The 20,480-nt window shown below is 44.8% G+C and overlaps 1 protein-coding gene across 8 annotated transcripts in view; it reads right to left on the bottom strand.

Annotated features, from left to right (window-relative positions):
* The window catches only part of PDLIM1 (PDZ and LIM domain 1), a 44,357-nt gene that overhangs the window by 14,791 nt on the left and 9,086 nt on the right, over positions 1-20,480 (bottom strand). For all 8 annotated transcript variants that reach the window (XM_042018742.1, XM_042018741.1, XM_042018737.1 and 5 more), the window contains exons 2-3: positions 17,350-17,501; positions 7,510-7,594 (exon numbers count right to left, since the gene is read on the bottom strand). In XM_042018742.1, the coding sequence (XP_041874676.1) occupies positions 7,510-7,594; positions 17,350-17,501 (237 nt within the window). The remainder of the gene's footprint in view (positions 1-7,509; positions 7,595-17,349; positions 17,502-20,480) is intronic.

Here is a 20,480-nt window from a genome sequence, read left to right as displayed (position 1 = left end):
CCAAGTGTCTACAGACAAGTATTACAAGAGCACTAACAGTATAAAGGACATTTGGACAATCCAAATTCTCCAGCACTTCCTGTTACGCCAAGCTGTTCTTTCTGCTTGAGCTGTGGAAGGAATTTGCAAAGAACAAGTGCCTTCATGATCCCAAGATCAAAAGATAACATGTTCTCACTGTCAAATACATTTATCTAGGGATTTTCCCGAACTGCCAATCTAGGGCCTGTGCTGTGCAGCAGTTTTGTTAAAGCCCCTGATCATGGAGTTGTGTTTATGTGATAGTCTCTCACTCAATACTAGAAAAAAATCAGGTAAGTGACACTCCCAAAAACCTGTCTACCAACAGGCAAGTGGAAAATGCTAATGCAAAAACCCAGTTGTACTGTGCATATATGTGGGGACAGCACCTGGTTTATGCATTTGAGATGCCTAGGGTTTGCAGCATCTCTAAGGCTGTGGCAATCCCAGGACCAACACAAGGAAAAGGGGGCAAGTAGCATTAAACAGCATCCCTGGCTGGAGCACAGACTGCTAGAGCAGTAAGCAATGGTCTGTTTGCAAAGGAAGAACTGGCAATCAGCTAAAAGGGCATGATCTTATCTAGTCAGGACATGACCTACTCTTTCTTTGAGAGTAGTACAGAGGAGTGTGACCAATGTTAGATCTCTTAAGAGATACCTTCTGTTGGCACCTGCAGGCAGAACTGGAAGCGCTTGCCTGACTCTCCCTGCAAGCTGTGGCACTTCCTCAGTCCCCTTATACCAGCCCTGTCAGCAGCGAGCAGGGATACCAGCAGTGGTTATTTTGGTCTGAAGCTGGGGTATGGAAGCTCACAAGCCACCAGGTAGGATATTCAAGAGCAGTATTTTACCACTATAAACTGATAGCATGATACTTCAACTGCTTTGTCTGCACAGACATCAGCCTTGCTCCCCTCCTTCCTTTGCAGGGGTTATGTTTCCAGAGGAGCCAGCAGAGTGATTAGACCAAGCTAAACTAGATTAGCAGCTGCACAGACTTCTCTGCCAGCTGATTCCGAACTCCGGCTTCACTTTGAAAATGAAGCCATTCCTTCAACAGACCCCTCCCTACCTGAAACTACACCATCTATAAGAACAAGCTCCAAGTGGCTTTGGAGCACAACCCCACATGCTCCCACTGCAAATGTCCCCATCTCACAGAAAAAGCTATTTTTCAATCCCAAAGACAAACAACGTTTGTAGGACCCCAGCTTCACGTCAGATATGCACATCTTCTGCCAGGTGAGTTTTCTGGGTGTTGGTGTTAGTGGCAGTAGCCCTCTCCAGGGGCAGATGGGACACAGCTGTGTGTTGCAGGAGCTGCAACAGGGCCACTCTAGCTGGGTGCTAAGGGGGTCCCACCACTGTCCTCCCAGCACAGAGCTGCCAGCAAAGGTGCCATGCTGTGAGGATGGGGAAAACATCCCTGTACCAGGGCAGGAAGCAGATCAGCATTTCCTACTGCACCAGCTGCAGGCTGCGTCATGGGGAATTATCTGGGAAAACAATGGCCCTTTCCTCCCTCTCATATGAGGCTGTCCTCAGTGATGCTGACATCCAGGCTGTGAAATCCCCACAGCTACATCAGCTGTCACTTCTGTGTCTGGAGCCAGCCAGTGGCTTGTGGCACGGGCTTCCCCCTCACCAATTGGACCTGTTTGATCAGGGCATGCGACTCCAGGGAAATTCCCCGCTGTCAGTGAAGCAGACAGCCAGACCAGGATGAGCCACCTCTATCAGCTGAGCTGGGACTCATCCTATGCACCAGTGGCATAAAGCCATCCGGACACCTCCATGGCCTTATGCCCTTGAGCAGGCTCGGAGCAGACTGGGGTGAGGGTGGGTTCTTGGGTCCCTTCCACCCTGCAGTGACGTGGTCAAGGCCATCCTGTGCAAGGCCTGCACTGACCTCACTACCACCAGAAACAGGAAAAATCTGGAGGCTTTTTGTACTCACTAAATAAACTAAACCAAGATGTGAGGGGTCAGACAGCCTCTCCCGTAAGTGGGGTTTTCCTCTCCCCACAGCATGGCCTGAAGGCATCCAGCTAGGCTGGGCCCTCATAGGTGCTGGCTAATCCCCCGCTGCCACCACACTACAGCACCCTCACTCCCCTGCCTGCCCCCTGCCCCTTCCCAGGTGACCTCTCTTCAATCTCTGGAGGAAAGAGAGGTCAAACATGGAGCAGGGGGCTGCTTGAAGCCAAAAACTAGTTTCAGGTGTGCAGTAGTGATTTAGAGACTGGCCAGCAGAGTTATTTCCTAAAGCTCCTGCTCTTGGAGTCAGGGGATTCACTCTGACCTCATGTCCCAAACTAAAAAAAACAATTTAAAAAATCAGCACCCAGACACTGCAGGGAAAAGCAAAGCCCCCACAGCCCCATGCAGCCAAGTGAGCCAGCAAAACTCGCTGCCTCACGGGGCCTCAGAAACATGGGATGTTTTTGCACCCCAAGTCACAGACCAGAAGCTCAGGGCAGGCGATGCTGGACTGCACACCTCGAGAGCCATGCCAAAAGGAAACAAGATTAAGCATTTCTCAGTACAAATGTTTACTCAGCTCTAAGAAAACGGGCCCCTGACCAAACCAGAGAGTGAGAGCACTGTGGTGCTGTGGGCAGTGGAGGAGAGCAGAGACCAGCAGGCAAACCCCCCAGCTCCATCCTTGCCTTTGCAAAGTCACCCAGGGAGCAAAGGCTGTACTCAAGACCAGCTGACGTGTCTGGGGGAGGCCACTCGTGCCAAACACGCAGCAACAGCTCAGGAGAGGACATCTTTACGGCAAACTCTACCCCGTGCTATGTTTCATCAGCTGCAATCACAAGTATTAAGAAGTGCCTTTACTTTCAGCTCTCTCTCTGTTATTGTTTGGGGTTTTTCAGCTATGGAAAGATCTTTTGCAATGCTTTGAAATCTGATTAAAAATTAGGAAGGGTTTGGGGTTTTGTTATTGTAGGGGTGTAAAACAACAAGACTGGCTTCCCACATCCTCTCTCTCCACATCCCTGACACATTCCACTCCCATGCAGTAACACCTTTTAACCAAAACCAGCAGGTCACGATATGCCAGCACAGCTCCCAGTCTCAAACAGTGTTGTTACTTTATATACCTATTGCTTCATGCATTGCCCACACATGCACAGCCTTATCAAAGGCCAAGCCAGTCACACACCCAGCTTCTATAGCCCCCGCCTGCTTCGTATCCAAGGAAATAAAATACACAAGACGGAAACAATGACATCACTCTGCAAGGAAAAGGATGAGCACAGGACAGGCACTTTTAAGAAGGAAGACAGAATTGGCTGGTCTGTTTCTCTCATCCTAAAAATACCCTGATTCACCCTCAGAGCTCCTCCAGCTGCTAACCTCTGTCTGAAGGTTATTTCTATTAAATAAAAAATCCTTATATTTGAAAGCTCTTACTTCTTGTGATTAAGAAGAGCTGAACTATCCACCTCAAACCAAGAATTTTCAATGACATTCTCAAGGTGTGATGTTAATATTTGTGCCTTATTGCAAGGAGGTATATAGCCTTCAGGGAGATGGACAAGTTTTTGGAGACAGTCCTGGTGTTGACTGCCCTTGAAGGTGGACTCTCTCAGCTCTTTCCCTACATTAGCTCACTCAGCAAAAACTGAGACCTGGACCCCACTGGCATCTGTGTCTTACAAAAAAAACCACCCCAAAACAAGACAAAAATACTCAAACAAACAGAAAAACAAGACAGAACCCAGGTCTGACAAGGCCTAGCACTGTCAGAGGATATAGTTTTATTGTACCAAGGGGCAATACAGCCCTGCACATAGGTACTGATCTTACTGCCTGGCCCAAGATCACCAGAGAGCATGGCTGACTCGAAGTTAGGCTGGCCTCTGGTCAGTATCATAAGCCTTACAGCTACCTTAGTCACCAAGTAACTTGTTCTCTCTTGCTGTGATTGCTTTTCTCAAGAGACATTAAGCAGAAGGGAGAGGCAGACATGTTATTTTAGTCTTTCCCACTGTTGTGAGGAAAAGCTCTTGATGGGAAAATGCCACTGAGCAATCACCCTTAGGATCTGGGTTAGAAGTGCAAGTGAAATAACTGAGTAAATATGCTAAGAAGACTGTCATTTCCTTCCTCTAATGTTGCCATGGGCACCAAAACAAAGCTAGGTCAGCTGCTGAGCCATCACCACCGACAAGCTGCTGCACCTTTTGATGAAATGGAATTTTGTCATCACTCTTGCCTCAGTTTAAATTAATTTAGAAGGATAAGGATAATGGCAATGAAATAATAGTAAGACTGCAGCTCTTTCATGGGCAAAGATCAGCTTAGACAATGAAGTCAGTCTTTGGACTCAGGACTTCGGGGAATGCATGGGAGGTTGTAGAATGCCTTTTTATTTTCCAAAGGCAAATAAAAGTATCTTGAACTTACATTCCAAGTAAGGGAAAACACTTCCACAGGCATGATGCAGTATGTCACCAAATATCAGCCTCCAAATGGATTACAGCAGTAAACAAATAGTCCATTACAAATGGGGTAAAAAATCCTTAAGCAGGGATCTTAAAATATGTAGCTAGTCACAGACAAGCTCTTAAGCACTAGTTCCTGAGAAAAACTGAAAATTAAGTTATTTTGCAAGATTTTTTGTAGTAGCTACATCAATAAAATAGGAAGATGAAATGAAGGTGGAGAAGCATGAAAAATTTCGAAGATACCAAAGGTAGGAGAGGCAACATCTAACAAACTAATTCTAAGAAAGATGGTAATATATCTGAATAAGTCAATTTCTACAGCAAGGGTTTTAAAGATTTTTTTTTTTTTTGAGCCTGAAGTAAGGCTATTCACATGTATGATTTTATGTCTGCATTCAAAGGGCTATGTGCAAAGCCAATGAGAACCATTGTCAGAGGACCCTGGATCAGGACTTAAACAAACCACTTGGACTCAGCACATCCTATTTGCTTTGGTAAGTGAATTAATAAGTGTTCTGCACTAGACTGTTGCCAAGAAAAGCAAATATACTGTTTTCACTGGCCAGCAAGTAAAAAAACCTGAACAGCTCAGCACTGCCTTCGAAGATTCAGCTCTACTCACAGCTTCAACCAGTCCTGCTGGAAAAATGAGATCAGCATCTTTGTGGTAAAATTCATAGCAGTTTGCCATGTTGGTATACATACACACATAATCTTCTGCACTCTGCTACTGCTGCTTTGAAGCAGGCTTGGCCAAAACCCCTGATGATGCTGCAAAGACACAGCTCCAGAGTGACTTAGCCAACACTTGCCACAGCTCCAGCAGGAATCAGCATGCTCTTCTGATTTCATGCTCCAAGCAGAAAGACCTTGCTACAAAACTTACTTGCTGCAGTCAGCTGCTGAAAAAGGAAATGGGAAAAAAACCCCAAACAACCCACCAAACAAAAAACCCCACAACCTTACAACTTGATGGTGTTCATGACACTTGGCACAGCAGATTAGGATGTTCAGGCACTGTTATGCCGTAAGAGTAAACAGGAGCTTGTGGTTTGGAGACATGATACGTCTCCCCTCACACTGCTGAACTCCCATTTGAGTATGCAGCAAGCAAAGCCCTTTGAAGTTAAGCCCAGTGCTCTGAACAGCAGCAAGCCCCACTCACATAGGCAACTGCAAATGATTTAATCTGCTTTATTTTAAAGGAAGGGAATAAGAAAAGGCAAGACTTCTGTGAGTTTATATGTTCCTTTTACACCAGGAAATAACTCTTCTAGCATCAGCCATCGAAGGGGTCAAAGCCTAATTTTCAGGCAACCGCTGATTCTTAGCACAAGATTAAGACAATGGTCACTGCTCAGAGATAAACTCTGTAACACAAATTTTCCACACTCAGTTGTACATCAAGTTCTCCTGCTCAAGTCAGTTTAAGGTTGCTACCAATAAATTCAGTTGTACTATGGTTACAAACTAGCAGTATCATGATATCTATACAAAGGCCAGAGCTAGAACCAGGACTAAGACTGAGGTTAGGATTTAGGAGAGGATGTGCTCCACCACCAGCATTACTGCTAAATCCTGACCATCTATCCAGGCTGGACTGAGAAGAAAAGTGTGGTGGGGCAGTGAGTGACAGGGGGCTGCAGCAGTAGGCTTCTTGATGCAGTTAACTAAAATTAGTGAGCTACTTTAAAATCCTGCTTAAGGCATGTATTGTGCCCTATGTTTAATTTTGTGGCATTTAGCTAAATTCTTGCTAATGGCTGCATTGGGAAATTGATCTCTAGGATTGTGTGTCCTGCTGAATTAAAAGACAGCTCTCTGCATCCTTGCAGCAAAGCCTCAGTGCAGACTCTGCCCCGCTCCTTTGGCAAGAGATAGCCCCCAAGTCCCAAGGTTGAAACAGAGCCTTTCCAAAATCTGAGCAGCAGAAGACAGACCAGACCTCAGCTCAACAGTGTCACAGACAGGTGTCACCACATGGCTCCAGCTCAAACCAAGTCCAAATGGCTCAGTCTCACAGTGTGCCTTGGCAGAGTTATGAAATACCTGGAGAATGCCGTACTGAATTCTAGGGCCAAGCAACACAGAGAAGCTTGACATGAAAGAGAACACGGACAGATCCCAGGCCAAGGTCTGGGCAGGGTGTTGCTGCACATGTGCTGCTTTAGTCTCAGGTCCTTTCCAACTGAAACAGCCATATTAATGCTTAATTAATTGCAGGGTCAAACTAGTTCTACAGTCTACTTATTTTGCTAGAAAGACTCACATGGCTTGCATGCTAGGGCCAGAATCCACTGGGGTCATGTCATTCCCCCAGTGAAAATCCAGAGGAATGCCACTGATTTTAGTGTAGTTATTTTAGATTTTTTGCAGTAAATCTAGCCCTGGCAATGCCCTTGCACAGATCACTCTTATTACTACGTTTACTTGACAGAGGCAGCAGACCAATGAAGCCAGGCTGCCAACAGGTTACAAACCCAACTTCCTAGACAGAGGCTGCATGATCTGCCATACAGATAACAATGTAAGATGCTGGTGTATTTCTCTTCCACCTTCTCCACAGCTAGACTGCTAAGGGATTGCTGAGTAAAATTAAAAAATCCAAACCAACAGAAAACACTGTAAGAGTGAATAATATTCCTCACCCCTCAAGACTTTTCTCTCTATGAAAATCAACTGGCTTAGCACAGTAGCAATGATTTCCTGAGCCACACCTCTACAGTGCTGTCTGTGCCCTGTGGTAGGTGTGAGCATGCCGATGGTAGGAGACACCTCTGACCCAAGCAGGTTACCTTTGGCATGGTACCTGATTAGCTCTCCACAGCAGCAGGCTTCTCACCATGAGGGAGTCTGTCTCTCAAGGCCTCCAAGGGCCGTATGACCTCTTGATAGTATGGGGCATGATGCTATCCCCAACATGATTCACAGAGTGGCACATGCTCAGCTCCTTGGGAGGATCAGGCCAGGAACTTCTCTCACAGGAGTAAGCAGGAACAAGAGCAGACAGTTATTCCAGTACTTACCTGTGGCTCAGAGGCCAGATTCATCTTATAAGGATGCGTCTTTCCCTCCTCATTTACAAGTGGTGACCAGACTTTTGCCTCCGTTCTGCAACATAAAAATTTTGAGTAGTTAATCTGTTTCCATCAGTGAGCACTGTTATTGTTATTAAAAGACTCAAAGTTCATCAATTTCTCAAACGTTTCCACAGTCTCTTGTATATATAGCACAATCCACATCAGGAGCAATCTTCACAGCCTCATTTTAGGTACACAACATAGGTGGCTTAGATATGAATGAGGTCCTTGGAGCAAGACAAGATCTCAGCAGTGACTGCCCTGGCTCATCCTTTGTGACCCCGCAGGCAACACAACAGGCATGGGCTCCCACCCAGGCTGTCAAGCTGGCGGTTACCCAAAAGCAGAAGCTAGAGATATCCCTTAGAAGCAGATCCCTTAATTAAGTGGGACAATTCAGATTGTTTCAGCTTTTATGGATAGCCAGGAAAAGGAATGATTGTTGTCTGTATTGACTATACAGAGAACATTTTTTTCTTGGGGTTGGACTGTCCTGGAGATAAGCTAGAAATATTTCTTACATTTGGGTCTCCAGAATTTTCTTCTTATTTATAGTGGTATCCATGTTGAATAAACAGAAGCTTTTGGGAACGATGAAAAAAAAAATCCCAGCCTACAATGGGACTACGAACTGAGACAAAATCATGTGACAGAGAATGTCTACATAACCTTTACTGGCCTGTGGTCTGCCCCAATTACTCACAGCAGTCTGAAACACAAGTCAAGATCTACAACTAAAACCAACTGATTTTACCATCATCATTGTGGAATTTTGCTGTGTCCCAAAGAATGACAAACAAGTGGTGAGGAAGAAGTGGAGTGCTTGGATTTGCTTGAAATACCTCGTGGGAAACATATGGTACCTACATTTCTCAGAAGTACAGATAGTAGTTAGCATCTCAGACGGACCAAACAGTGCCACTTTTCCCAAATTTTTTAATAGTAGTGAATGAGTGACTGCAGTACCGTTGAATGAAAACTGCTGTTCAGTGCTAAACATCGCATCATGCAGCAAACAGATGGCCGATAAACTCTCAGGATGAGGTCTGAAAACCATGTCCTGTGCTGTTGACAGGAGTCCTTTCTGGAATCTGCAACTGCAGATAGATGTACTTCCTAGGTATTTGTGGGTCAAGGACTAGCTATAATTTAAGTACTTAGTTAGCAAAACAGGAATGCTTCCACCGAGAATTAACTGAAAGAGATTTTCCAGTTAAAGAAGGAGAAAGAGACTAGAAAAATAAAAGGCTTCTAAAACTGACAAAGGATGGAGAAACAGAGCTATCCACACACATTCAGTCCAGTCTGCACCATTCCTCTAAAGGCCCTCCAAAGTCATAACATTTTTTAAACAGCCCAAACTTAGCTGAGATGCACACATACATCCCAGATATTTTCTGCATAAATAGTATTTTAATATTTGCATTCAGAGTGCAACTCAATGGGAGGAGATGGGAGGCAGCATTCTCAGTCAGGGAAGAGGAAGAGTTTTATTGACCTGCTATTCCCTTTATTGCACTGTGGACTTTAGAGAGAAGAAACTTGAATGAAGTGCGCTGCGCTGTACCTCCTTTCACAGGAAAAGTACAAACACACAGCTCATACCGGATGTCCTTTATGGGTATTCAGGTACAGCAAACCTTTGACTCTTGGTTATTGCATCGTGCAAGCCCAGCTGATACCTGACAACCTATGCCACTCAAATGCTGCTGTCTGGCAAACTGAGGCACACACGGACAAGTATGACTGTAACAGCTGCATGGTATCAGATCCCCACCAATCTGATCATCGTCTTGTCACAACAGCTGCTGTTACTGGATGTCCAACATGTCTCAAGTGAATAAAAAACAACCATTCTCTCCTTGATTCTGGCAACCCATGATGAGGAACCAACAATACCACCCAGATTATGGCTATCAAGCCTCACAGAGTCACACCCATTTCTTGGACAGCTGTATTTTCCACACCTGAAGACTGTTTGCACATAGGGGAGCAGCCTGTTGACCAAAGCCTTATTCCTTGAAAGTGTTTGGAGATCATGTATGACCAAGTTTCATCTCCTCTGGAAAAACAGGGGACACAGCAAAATATATGGAAATGAGACACCCAGCCAGCCAGGCTATAAGCAAAGGGACATTGGCTGGAGATGAAAGAGCAGCTCAGAGAGCATTAAACACTTCAGCTGACTTCTAGCATGAGGCATCCCTGTGCCAGTTCTCACAGCAGTGATCTAAGAACTTTTGAGGTAGCATTTTCTTTTACTTCAGTTTACTATCAGCTTTCAGAAGCACCAGAAGGCTTTATTCAGACTGAAAAATTTAAGCCTAGAGCAGGCCAGTGAATGAAGACAGAACAGAAACTTCCCCTCAGGCACTTGTTTTCATCCCACTGCCCCTCACTCAATGCATTTGAGGTGCTGGTGACACAGCACATTAGTCTTCAGTGGAGGGGAGGCAATTATGGCCAATTACTGCAGCCCACAGGTGGTTTTGAGCAGATTTTTCACCTTTATTTATAAGCAAGACAAATAGCTCAAGTTTGTTCCCCAGACTGCTGCCATTCTACTCTGTCACTGGATATAAATGGAAGCAGCAAGGTCACTCCAAGCTTTACTTTCAATCCAGTCTAAAAGTTATCCAAACAGAAATGTTAAATAGGCCATGCATCTGTCCCTCTAAGGCAGGGAGGATAAAGCTTTCCCTTGTCTTCACAACAGCTGCAGCAGAGCCCCTCAGCCACTCTCAGCAGCCCATTTATGGCCCCAGCAAAGCGGAAAAGGACACAGCTTTGCTCTCCCTGGCTTTACCCAGCAGACCCTTCAAGGCACATGCCCCATCCCGCTGCCATCCACCACATGTGGAGCCCATGGTCGGTGGGTGTTAGGTAGGACCACTATGGTCCCAGCTCTCAGCAAGGGTTTCCTGGCTCTGCTTCTTGTGTCAATGCCTGTAATTCTACTGAACTGTGGCAGGAGGAAGAAAAAGAGCACCTAAAAGTTCACCTTATGCCCCACTAGTGGCCCAGGGCTTACCTTCTGCAGCACTGGGAAGTGTGGGCACCAGGCACAGACAGCAGGGCAGATTAGACTCACCATATTTGGATCTATCTGTATGTTTTCATATCTTAGTTTTACAAAGTAGGGAACAGGTGTCACAGTAGACAGCTAAAGCCAGCTTTGGTAACAGTACCCTCAGTCCACACCAGGCTGCTACTGGTAATGGCTTTTTGGAGGATTTTTTCCCCAAATTTGAGGGAGAAGGCCTCCAGCCAAAAAACCACCTCCATGCTCCCCTCGGCAAGGCTGTACCCCTGCCACCAAGCACGGCCATGCTAGCAGGGCTGCCAGACCTGCCTCTCCACTGGTGGAGGGGCTGGATGTCCAACAGCCTGCTGGGGAATCCCACCCTGTCTGGTGAAAGCCAGAGGCTTTGGCATCCTTGTCAGATCTCAGAGATTCATGATAAACTGATAAATATTTATTTTATAATATAGTTTCTAATGCATATTCTTTCAAATGAGACTCCATCAAAGAGCAACACTCAAATGGTGCAGGAGACAAAAACATGACACAAACAAGCCTGAAAATGAGGGTCAGGCAAGTTAATTGCACGTACATGTATATACAAACTTCATCATGTTTGCAGTTTACATTTCCATGCTGTTTCCTTACTACAGGATAGAGTAACCAAGACAGCGCCAGGGAATGAGCCATGCGTCTCCTGTTTCATACAGGCAGAAACCAAGACCCAAGATTAGAAAGAAATTTCTCTGATGCTAGTTTGGATGCAGAGGTACTGGTAGGAAAAGAAGGGAGGAAACTGTATGCAAGTCAAGGCAGGAATCTGGAAAGGTATTTGTGAAACAACACTTTTCAAGCAGCTTGGCTTGAACATGATGTAACATAAACATTACAAGAGCCTGGATTTTGCTATCAGTGCTTTGCATGCAACAGCATTGATTCAAGGGAATCCACAGCTTCAAGGGAAAATTCAGAGGTAGAAAATGAGGGTCTAATTCTTTGTGCCAAGAACTGTGTAATTTCCATAAAGAAGAAAGGCACATCTACATTCTCATTTCAAACACTGGGATAGACACAACTAAGATACCAAAGTAGGAAATAAACCCCAAAAGACTGAAAAGTTTCTTGTGCAGCACAAAAGTTTTTGAGCTGAAAATGAGGAAAGACCTAAAGAATTTATCTTTCGCAATCCTCTCACCAGAGTTTTAGACAGGCATTTTAATAATGTTTAGAAACTAACTACAAGAGCTCTCAGGCTACCAGGAAGGTACCTTTTAATCAGCCTTTTAGCTACAACAGCTGTCAAATACAGGCCCTTAGCTTTAAACATGAATAGTCACTTTTAACAACCATTCATTAATGGACATACTCAGTTTGGTAAGCAAAACTGTACTCAGGCTGCATACAGCCTCTTGTCAATTCAAACAGCAATGACAGTCACAACTTCCTAGAGACAGGAAGCCCCAAATGCATTTCTCCATGCATGGCCCTCTTGTGTTTCAGCTATCTCTTTATACAACCACGAGAACCAAAAACGCAACTCCAGTTACACAGACGAAACAACAGAAGCTTATCTGGAGCAGGTTCATGACAGCTACAAAGGCTAAGACACACCTGACTGCTCAAACTCACACTGTTCTTGCACTAGCCAGCTGCAGAGTTAACTGCTACTGCCCCGCCAAAGAGGCTGTAAAATCACAACAAATACCAATCTTGATTTGCCAAAATTACTTTGAATGTGTCACTTGTTAGTAAAAGCTGCTGGCATGCACCCACAAGGGCTGGAAGCACCACACCAGCCATGGAGAGGTTGGGAGCGGCCACGGAGGGCCAGGCAACCTGCATGGCCTTATATAGCTGCACATTGAGCAGCTGGCTTTTCCCAGGGCCAAAGGAATTATTAGTAAGATGACAGAACTGGAAAACTCTTCTTGGCAGGAAAGCAAAAAAGCAAACCTAAATGAGTCAACGGATTCCACCAACTTCCTAGAACAGAAATCCAAGCCTATTGTGGCTTTGTGCAACTATTCCCCATAGCTCAGACCTGGGAACACATGGAGCAAGCAAGAGTGCAACCAAACCTACCACATAAAATGTAGAGGACATCATACATGTGCCCTCCTCTTCTTCATAAGCATCTACACATGATCCTTTCTGACAATCCATTTAACAGGTCCTGGTAGCAGATCTGACTTCCCTGATCTTAGCACTTTTCAAAGAACAAATACATAGCTTCGCTCCTTGGCAGCACTTTCAGCAAATTAAAAGACTATTGCAAACAAAGAAGGTGCACTAATGTATTATAAGCTGGCAGCAGAGTGGCAAAAAAGCAGCTTGAAATTTGAGGAAAATGACAGTAGGAGCAGAACAAGAGATTACACGTTTGCAACCCTTTTTCACAGATATTCCCCTCTACCACCCCCAAACTGCCTCCAGACATAAAGGGAAGGACTCACTATAGGAACACTTTCTTTGCTGAAAAAACACCTACATATACACTTTACCTTTGATTTGCTGAGGGCTGCACAGTTCTACCACCCATCTGGTGACTATAGCCACAGGCAAAGAGGCATTTGTTTTAGAAGTAATTTTCACCTGTGCTGCAATGAATATTTATCTGCTTTTGTACATCTGCAGCTACAACAGAACTGTGTGTCAAATTCATCATGAGCACTTTCACTGACATGGGTGATGCCTGGATCTTTTGACTATTATGTGAATTTTGTGGTAGCATTTGTTCCTCCTGTACCTTCTTTTCTTTGAATGTTCTCTGTCAGGGGAAGCATCTTACTCAAATAAATTCCCAAAGAAAGTTGATAGCTGTCTCCAATCTGTTGGACACATCTTGCTGCTTACACCCACTAATGGAGAGCAGCCCCAGGCGAGGCTTTGCTCAACCCTAATATGTCAGCACAGTGATGTTCACACCCTAATTTGAAAAAAAACCAAAAAAACAACAAAACACCAGGAAAAAGAAGAGTAGCACCTCTCAAAGATTCAAAACTTCATTTTTCCTATGGAGAGACAAAAATCTCCCTGTGAATTTCTCAGTTCAGCAACCAGGTGGGCTTGAGTTGACTGAAGCACTCTGTCTTGAGCTTGATTTTATACTGCTGAAGACAATAATGGAACCTTTACTTTGGTTTCTTGGAAACTACATTTCTCTTGAAACAAAAAGCAAAATGAATAAACAAACAGAGGCTCAGAAAAGAGCGGGAGCTGCTAGACACAGTGAGTTCAGTGGGAATTCGTTATATACGGCAAGAGTGTTGAACACCCACTTTCGAGGCAGAAGACAGACCTTTCAAACTCTGTTCACAAATCTAATAGCAAAGGACCTAGCAGCGCCACTTAGAAAAGAGTATCCAGAGAAAGCAATTTGTGGCCGGGTTTTAAACCCTAGGAAATTAAGAGGTTTTCCCTTTTGGGTGAAAAAGCAGACCAGGCATGTTTTCTTCACCTAGAAAGCCGATACGTTTTCAATGGTGACTTGTGTTAGACTAGATTTCCTGCCTACAATCTGATCTGAAATATTTTTGGACTGCTACCATCGCTAAGAAAAATAGCGAAACAGGAAACATTGGAATGCTGTTGATATACACAATCAAGCATACAGAGCAAACAGCATTTCCTTTACCAGAAGTGTTTAGGTCCTTTCCATTCTCTATATTTACACTTCTCTTAAATAATCGTTAGTAAGCAAAACATGAAAACATCTTAACTACTTGGCTATCATTAAAAGAGAAGACAGTTGCCTGTTTGAAGAACACACATGTACAAAGTGTGTTTTGGTTCACAGAAGAGCACATGAAAAAGACAAGCATAATACTGCTATGAAACACTCTCAGAGCCTCCAGCTATTTGCAGCTTAAAGGCTTTCTGCAGCAGAGACACCTCCATCCTTTAAAGATTTTTCTTGTACTAATTCACCCACTAGACTCTTCAAGCCACATAGACTCATCACATTTACACCACAGACACAAAAGAAGTCTCCGCTGTCACAATGGTGTTGATCCTTTGGTGAAACTGAAACACCTGGTGTGAGCTCAGACCTGTATATGAAATCCCACCTGGCACAACCTTGCTGCCACACTGAATGCAGGTCAGAGAATATTTAGCATGGATAAACATTTAAATGAGTAATCATTAAAAATTCATCAGCTAGGAATTTAAAAATCACTAAGGATTTATGCTTTCACAAGACATCTCTCTGATGGTGAGTAGAAAAGGACTGGAAGACTTCTCACGCCAGAAAACCTAGCACAGCTGGGACATCCTCACACCAGTTTGTGATGTTCCAACCCACAGAGGTGCTACTCTGTCAGAGCAATGATCTGTGCCAGCACAGCTCCTTGGTACAACCAATTCAGCTAACAAGCTACAACTGCACAGCGTGGAGACCAGACCCAAGATTTGGTAGTGTTGAAGTGCACATGATATACATTCCTTTTCATACTCAACCAACTACTTACAGAGCTACTTTGACAGAGAAAAAACTTCCAGCTCTGACCTGAATGTATTGTGAGCCCTCCTTATCAACTGTATGGTCAAGCCTTAGCGACAGTTGTGCCCACCAAGGCCCAGGAAGCCCAAGCCATACCATTTGGCCAGGTGGCACTCATTTTCCCCAAGAGCCTTCCAACCTCTCCACCTCCGTGGCAATGCCCTTCCCTTCTTCACAGAGGATGGCTCACAACTACCCCATAGTCTGCTTTCCTCACCCATTTCCTCTACCTTAAGTTGAGCAGGAAGATGAAGCATGGCTCCAGGTCTTTCTCTGTCACCTCTCTAGGCATCCTCTTAGGGCTTTTCATTTTAAGGCCTTAGATTGCAAAGTAAAGAAGTGCTCCTGCCTCAGCAATAAAGACTATGTAGCACTTCTGACCACTGAGTCCAGCTGCATTTAGACCAACACAGTTATGGGGGCCTAGAAGGAGACACTGGGCACTAGGGATAAAATATTCTCAACAGAGTACAACCAGGAAAGACAACACATGATGATGCACACAGATTTTATACAAAGCAATGGATAGTTGCATCAAACCCTAAAGTGGTAAGAAGTGAGATCACTGCTTTCACTTCCTTGCAGTTTTGACACCCTTCTTGGCCTTCTGTCAGCAGAACTCAGTGATCAGAACAGCAGCAGAAGCATCCAACACACACTCATGCTACCTCATTAAAAGGGGGTCTTGAAGGAGCTTTGTAAACTCAAAGCCCCTGCACAGTTTTATACAGCTGTAGATCCAGCTAGAAATCTCTCCCTGGACAGCTTCCACACCCAAGGCAATGAAACGTGCATAGGGTAGCTATAAACTTAACGACTTTGTAGTTAACATTAGCAAACACATTTTACAGACTCAATGATCTGTAAGAGTGAACTTGCCTGCAGGCTGAAAGAGTCCTTGCCTCCCTTCCTCTTTCCCAGCCAGAACCACATGGCACTCGTTTGCTAAGTCAAGCAGCTGGATTTTGGAGAGGAAAAGGAACACTCCTTTGCAGGAAGATTGCATGCTGCTAAGTTCAAGGCCAGTATGAGAAACTCTGGGGTTAACAGGCTGCTGCAATGCTCACTGCCCATTCACACTGCCTGCACTGTGCTCCATTCTTCCATCTGTGAATTCCCTTAATGAAACATCAGGATTTTTTTTTGGCCAAGACCCATCGCTTCTTCCTAAACTGGGATATGCCTGCTGAACTCCTGGCATTGTCTGAGCTATGGTAAAGATTTCTGTTTATCAGAAAGGCCCTGAACAACTGAACCACTGTATCATTTAAGACATGCTTTTGCACTCCTTTTGAAAGCACTTCCCCTGCATCTGCCCTGAAATTGATGGATGATCACTCTGAGGGAAAGCAGGCACAGGAAAAACTTGCTCCAGAGCAACCAGAAATGCCACAATGCATCTACCATCTGACTTTGAAAAGTGGCAGTACCTGCAGCTGCAATTCACATCAAAAGGAAGGATAATCCCCAGCACCTTCAAAAAAATCAGGCTCCTGTTCTTTTAAGTAGCAACAGGTCAATGCAAAGCGGAGTCCTGCCTTCCCATCTCCATTTCCTCTCTGTACAAAGATGGCCCAAGAACAAAGCATGGTTAGGGAAAGGAATGAAGTTGTCCATTGCTCTGCAGTTCAAGATGGTGGGAAGGCTGAAGCCAGCCTGTGCTCTACACTAGTGACAGAGATTGTGTCTCAGCTGTCACCCTCCTTTAGTTTTTCAGGACTTGAAAAGACTGATGCCTAAGATGAAACTTTGTTGCACCCTGGGTCGTCACTGTTTAAGACTGACAGTGCTGTTTGATCAAGAGGCTTCAAAATGCACAACATTTCTGAGTCCGTGCATGGCAGAAGCCAGGCAATTAATCACTCAGAACAACACGTAAGTGTATAGTTTAACTGCTAAATGAGCGCAACAGGAAGGAAGGTCATCTCTGGTTGCACCTTCTCTGCTATGAGTGAAGTCTTCATGAGACCATCTTTGGTTTCTTGCTGTCAGGAGCCACAGAATAAGCTGACAGACTGGCATAAATTATCAGCCAATTCCTCACTTGGAAAGTTGTTTTCATAAGGTCAAAGTGCAGCAAATGCAAGCAGCATCAGGATTAAAGGATGAAATGCAGTTCCCTCTTGCTAGCCAGCACCTGCCAGACAAAGCACTGAGAGGTCAAATTAAACCAGCCAGAGAGGCCTACTGTCAAACCAAAACACAGCTACTGCCCACCCTGCAACCCTCCCTCTCTCCAGCCCAGTCTTGCTCAGCTACGTACCTGCTGACTGTCAGAGTGAGCTCATCTGTGCAAGCCTTGATTTTGTTTTGTGCCTCAAGGTGTGTCATGTTATCTGTGTTCACTCCATCAATGGCTATGATCTGGTCTCCTATACACAAGTTGGCTATTGCAGCTTTGCTGCCTGGAGTCACCTAAGAGAAAACAAAACAAAAAGAGTGAATGGACTTTCCAGGGAGGAGATTTCCATAGCAGCATTTGAAAAACAGTTGGAGAAGTTGTGTTTTTTCTGACTGGTACCTGGAAGCAAAGAAGTTAAAATTAACGAAAGTAAATTCTCAGCAGAAATCTATCTAGGTCTTTTAGACAGGGGATTTTGTTTTGGCACTCACAGATAGAAATCTGGAGAAAGGACAACAGGTAAATAACAAAAATAGTATTTTCACTCAAGACAATTCTCATGCTGGAGGGCAAGATCATACAGAAAGTAAATCTGTTCTTTCCTGGACAAAGAAGTGCTCTCTGAAACAGAAGATGCTGAGGACAGATAGAAAGAAGTCCAAGTCTCTAAGAACAGAGGTGACAGAAAAGAGTATCAGAGTCATTGCAATACAATCAATGCCAATCACAAACACCTTTGCCTGCATCACAATCTCATTTGTTTCCTTCCTTGAAGGAAAGGTTTGGACTCAAGATTTTGGATTGCTTCTTTAGTTGTAATAATCTGGTTTTGCCCAGGAACAGGTGCAACACACATTTACTGACTTCAGCAAGATCAATCCCAAGGCAGTGCATGATCTAACAAGCATATTGGAAGGGAGAAAGGCATCAGAAACTTCATCTTTAAACCACAAGCTGCCAATAGTGTCTGAAAAAGTAGAAGCACCAGCCCTCCCAACTGACCACAGCTCACCTTGATACCTTCTGCCATATTGCATCTCCCTTTCCTCTCCATGTGATCCCAGACAGAAGACGCTATGCAGCAATGCTGTCAGTATGACACTCCTCATGAAAAAGGTTCCAGCTAAAACTTGACATTTTCAAATAAATCAACTAAATGGCTTGTTCATTTTGCCCTACGTCTTTTAAAGAGGTGTCCTCTTAACAACTGAGACCTCTTTGGGCCAAAATTATTGCCTGGGCAGAGGGCGAATAATGTCATGTTTGTGGCTTTGCAAACACTACATAAGATTTTGTGCAGTTTTAATGAGTTTGTGAAAGGAGTGTAATGACTTCTATGGGCTTTCGTCCATTATTTAATAGGCCCAGGAAATGAGAAGGGTGGACTGCTCCCAGACATGAGTACAGATTAAAACATGCCTCGCAGCTGAGACATACCTCATTTATGAGTCCATTGCAACTGGTATTCATTCTACACATTCATGCTAGGTTTCAGCATGCCGGAAAGCAGCTGAGCAAACCCAGCAGACCTTTCAGACATAAGTATCTTTCACAAGATTTAGAGATCCCTCCTTACTAGGGTTTGGTTGGCAAATCATTGCCCTCAGGGAAACACTCCCCTTCTAGGAGTGTCACACATTAGCAGCAATCACTGTTTTCCCCAGGCCAAAACTAAGGCTGTTCAGCACATCTCGTCACAGCTGTAGTGGGCTATTTTCCCCATCCAGAAGAAAGATCACAAGATGTTTTTCTTTTTTCACCTCTCTACTAGGAAAGTGTTTCATGGAAAAAGGAAGGACACAGCCGTGGATCACAGACCAAGGTGCTCAACATTAATCCAAAGAGCTTCAGATGGGTCAGCCAATAATGAATGTCTACCTGCACACCACTTTGAATGCTGTAAACAGTCTCTGAACTGAGAGAGGAAGTGCTGATGAAAACACCAGACAAAGCACCAGATGGATAAAGAAAATCTGATTTAAATGTGAAGATCATCACTTGCCAAGCTGCAGCCGATTGGTGACCTATCGAGGCCACTGAGTGCAATCTGCAGCCACTCCACTGGATTCACTGCCTTGAGAGTACCTCCGGTAAACCTTATGACAGGGTGTCGTGGTTCAAACCCAGCCAGCAGCCAAGCCCCACGCTGCTGCTCACTCACTCCCCCACCTGCAGGGCCAGGGAGAGAATTGGGAGAGTTGAAGCGAAAAATCTCCTGAGTTGAGATAGACAGTTGAATAGGGAAAGCAAAAGCCACACATACAAGCAAAGCAAAACAAGAAATTAATTCACTTCTTTCCCATGGGCAGGCAGGTGTTCAGCCATCCCCCAGGAGAGCAGGGCCCCATCATGCATAATGGTTACTTGGGAAGACAAACACCATCCCTCCAAACATCTCCCCTTCCTCCTTCTTTCCCCTGTTTCACATGCTGACTATGATGTTATCTGGTTTGGAACATCCCTTTGGCCAGTTCAGGTCATCTGTCCCGGCCGGACCCAGACTCCTCACCAGCACAGCAGTGCAAAAAGCAGAAAAGGCCTTGGCTCTGTGTAAGCCCTGCTCAGCAATAACAAAAACGTCTCTGTATTATCAACCCTGTGCTCAGCACAAATCCAAAACACCGCCCCTTACCAGCCACTGTGAACAATTCTACCCCAGCCAAAACCAGCACACAGGGACAGTTTACAGCTCTGAAGAAATCCTGAGCACTGAAAGTTGCCTATAGTCCCATCAGATTTGGGAGCTATCTTTATAAAAACCATAAGACATATCCCTAAGGATATAATTAAAACAAAAGGAGCCTGCAGGAAACACAGTGTGGGTCCTCTCCTGGCCTCTGGACCTTAACTGAGTCACTTGGTTTCTTGGGGCCTTTATTTCCTCTGCTACCAAAGGAGGGAGAGAGGCACATTACTCAGCCCTGTAAGGAACACCAAGCTCAGTACACTGTTACCATGATTCATTTTCAATCAGACAAGCTGCCAAAGGGTCAGGAACAACAGTGGATTAATGCCAGCACTGGAACACTGCTGAAGACTCAGCCATACAGCTTGCATTTCAAGACTGATAATTACACAATATGTGATAGGCTGGTAGAAATGATCCTGTATCACCAGGAACAGCTAAGCCACAGCAGCCAGGGACACTGAAATACTGAAGCCTCCTGAAGAACCCCCACGAGCCACCAGGAAGAGCAACCGGCATTCACAGTGACATCTCAGTACATTGCCAGTGCTTGTGGTGTCAGTTCCCTTCTGCGTCCACTTCACAG

Source organism: Corvus kubaryi, unplaced genomic scaffold (assembly GCF_017639235.1).
Source record: "Corvus kubaryi isolate FWS band 111438036 unplaced genomic scaffold, C.kubaryi_AGA036_p1.0 138, whole genome shotgun sequence".
In the NCBI taxonomy this organism is placed as follows: Eukaryota; Metazoa; Chordata; class Aves; order Passeriformes; family Corvidae; genus Corvus; species Corvus kubaryi.
The sequence above is the reverse complement of the archived record's forward strand: the minus strand, read 5'-3'. Positions and strand labels throughout refer to the sequence as shown.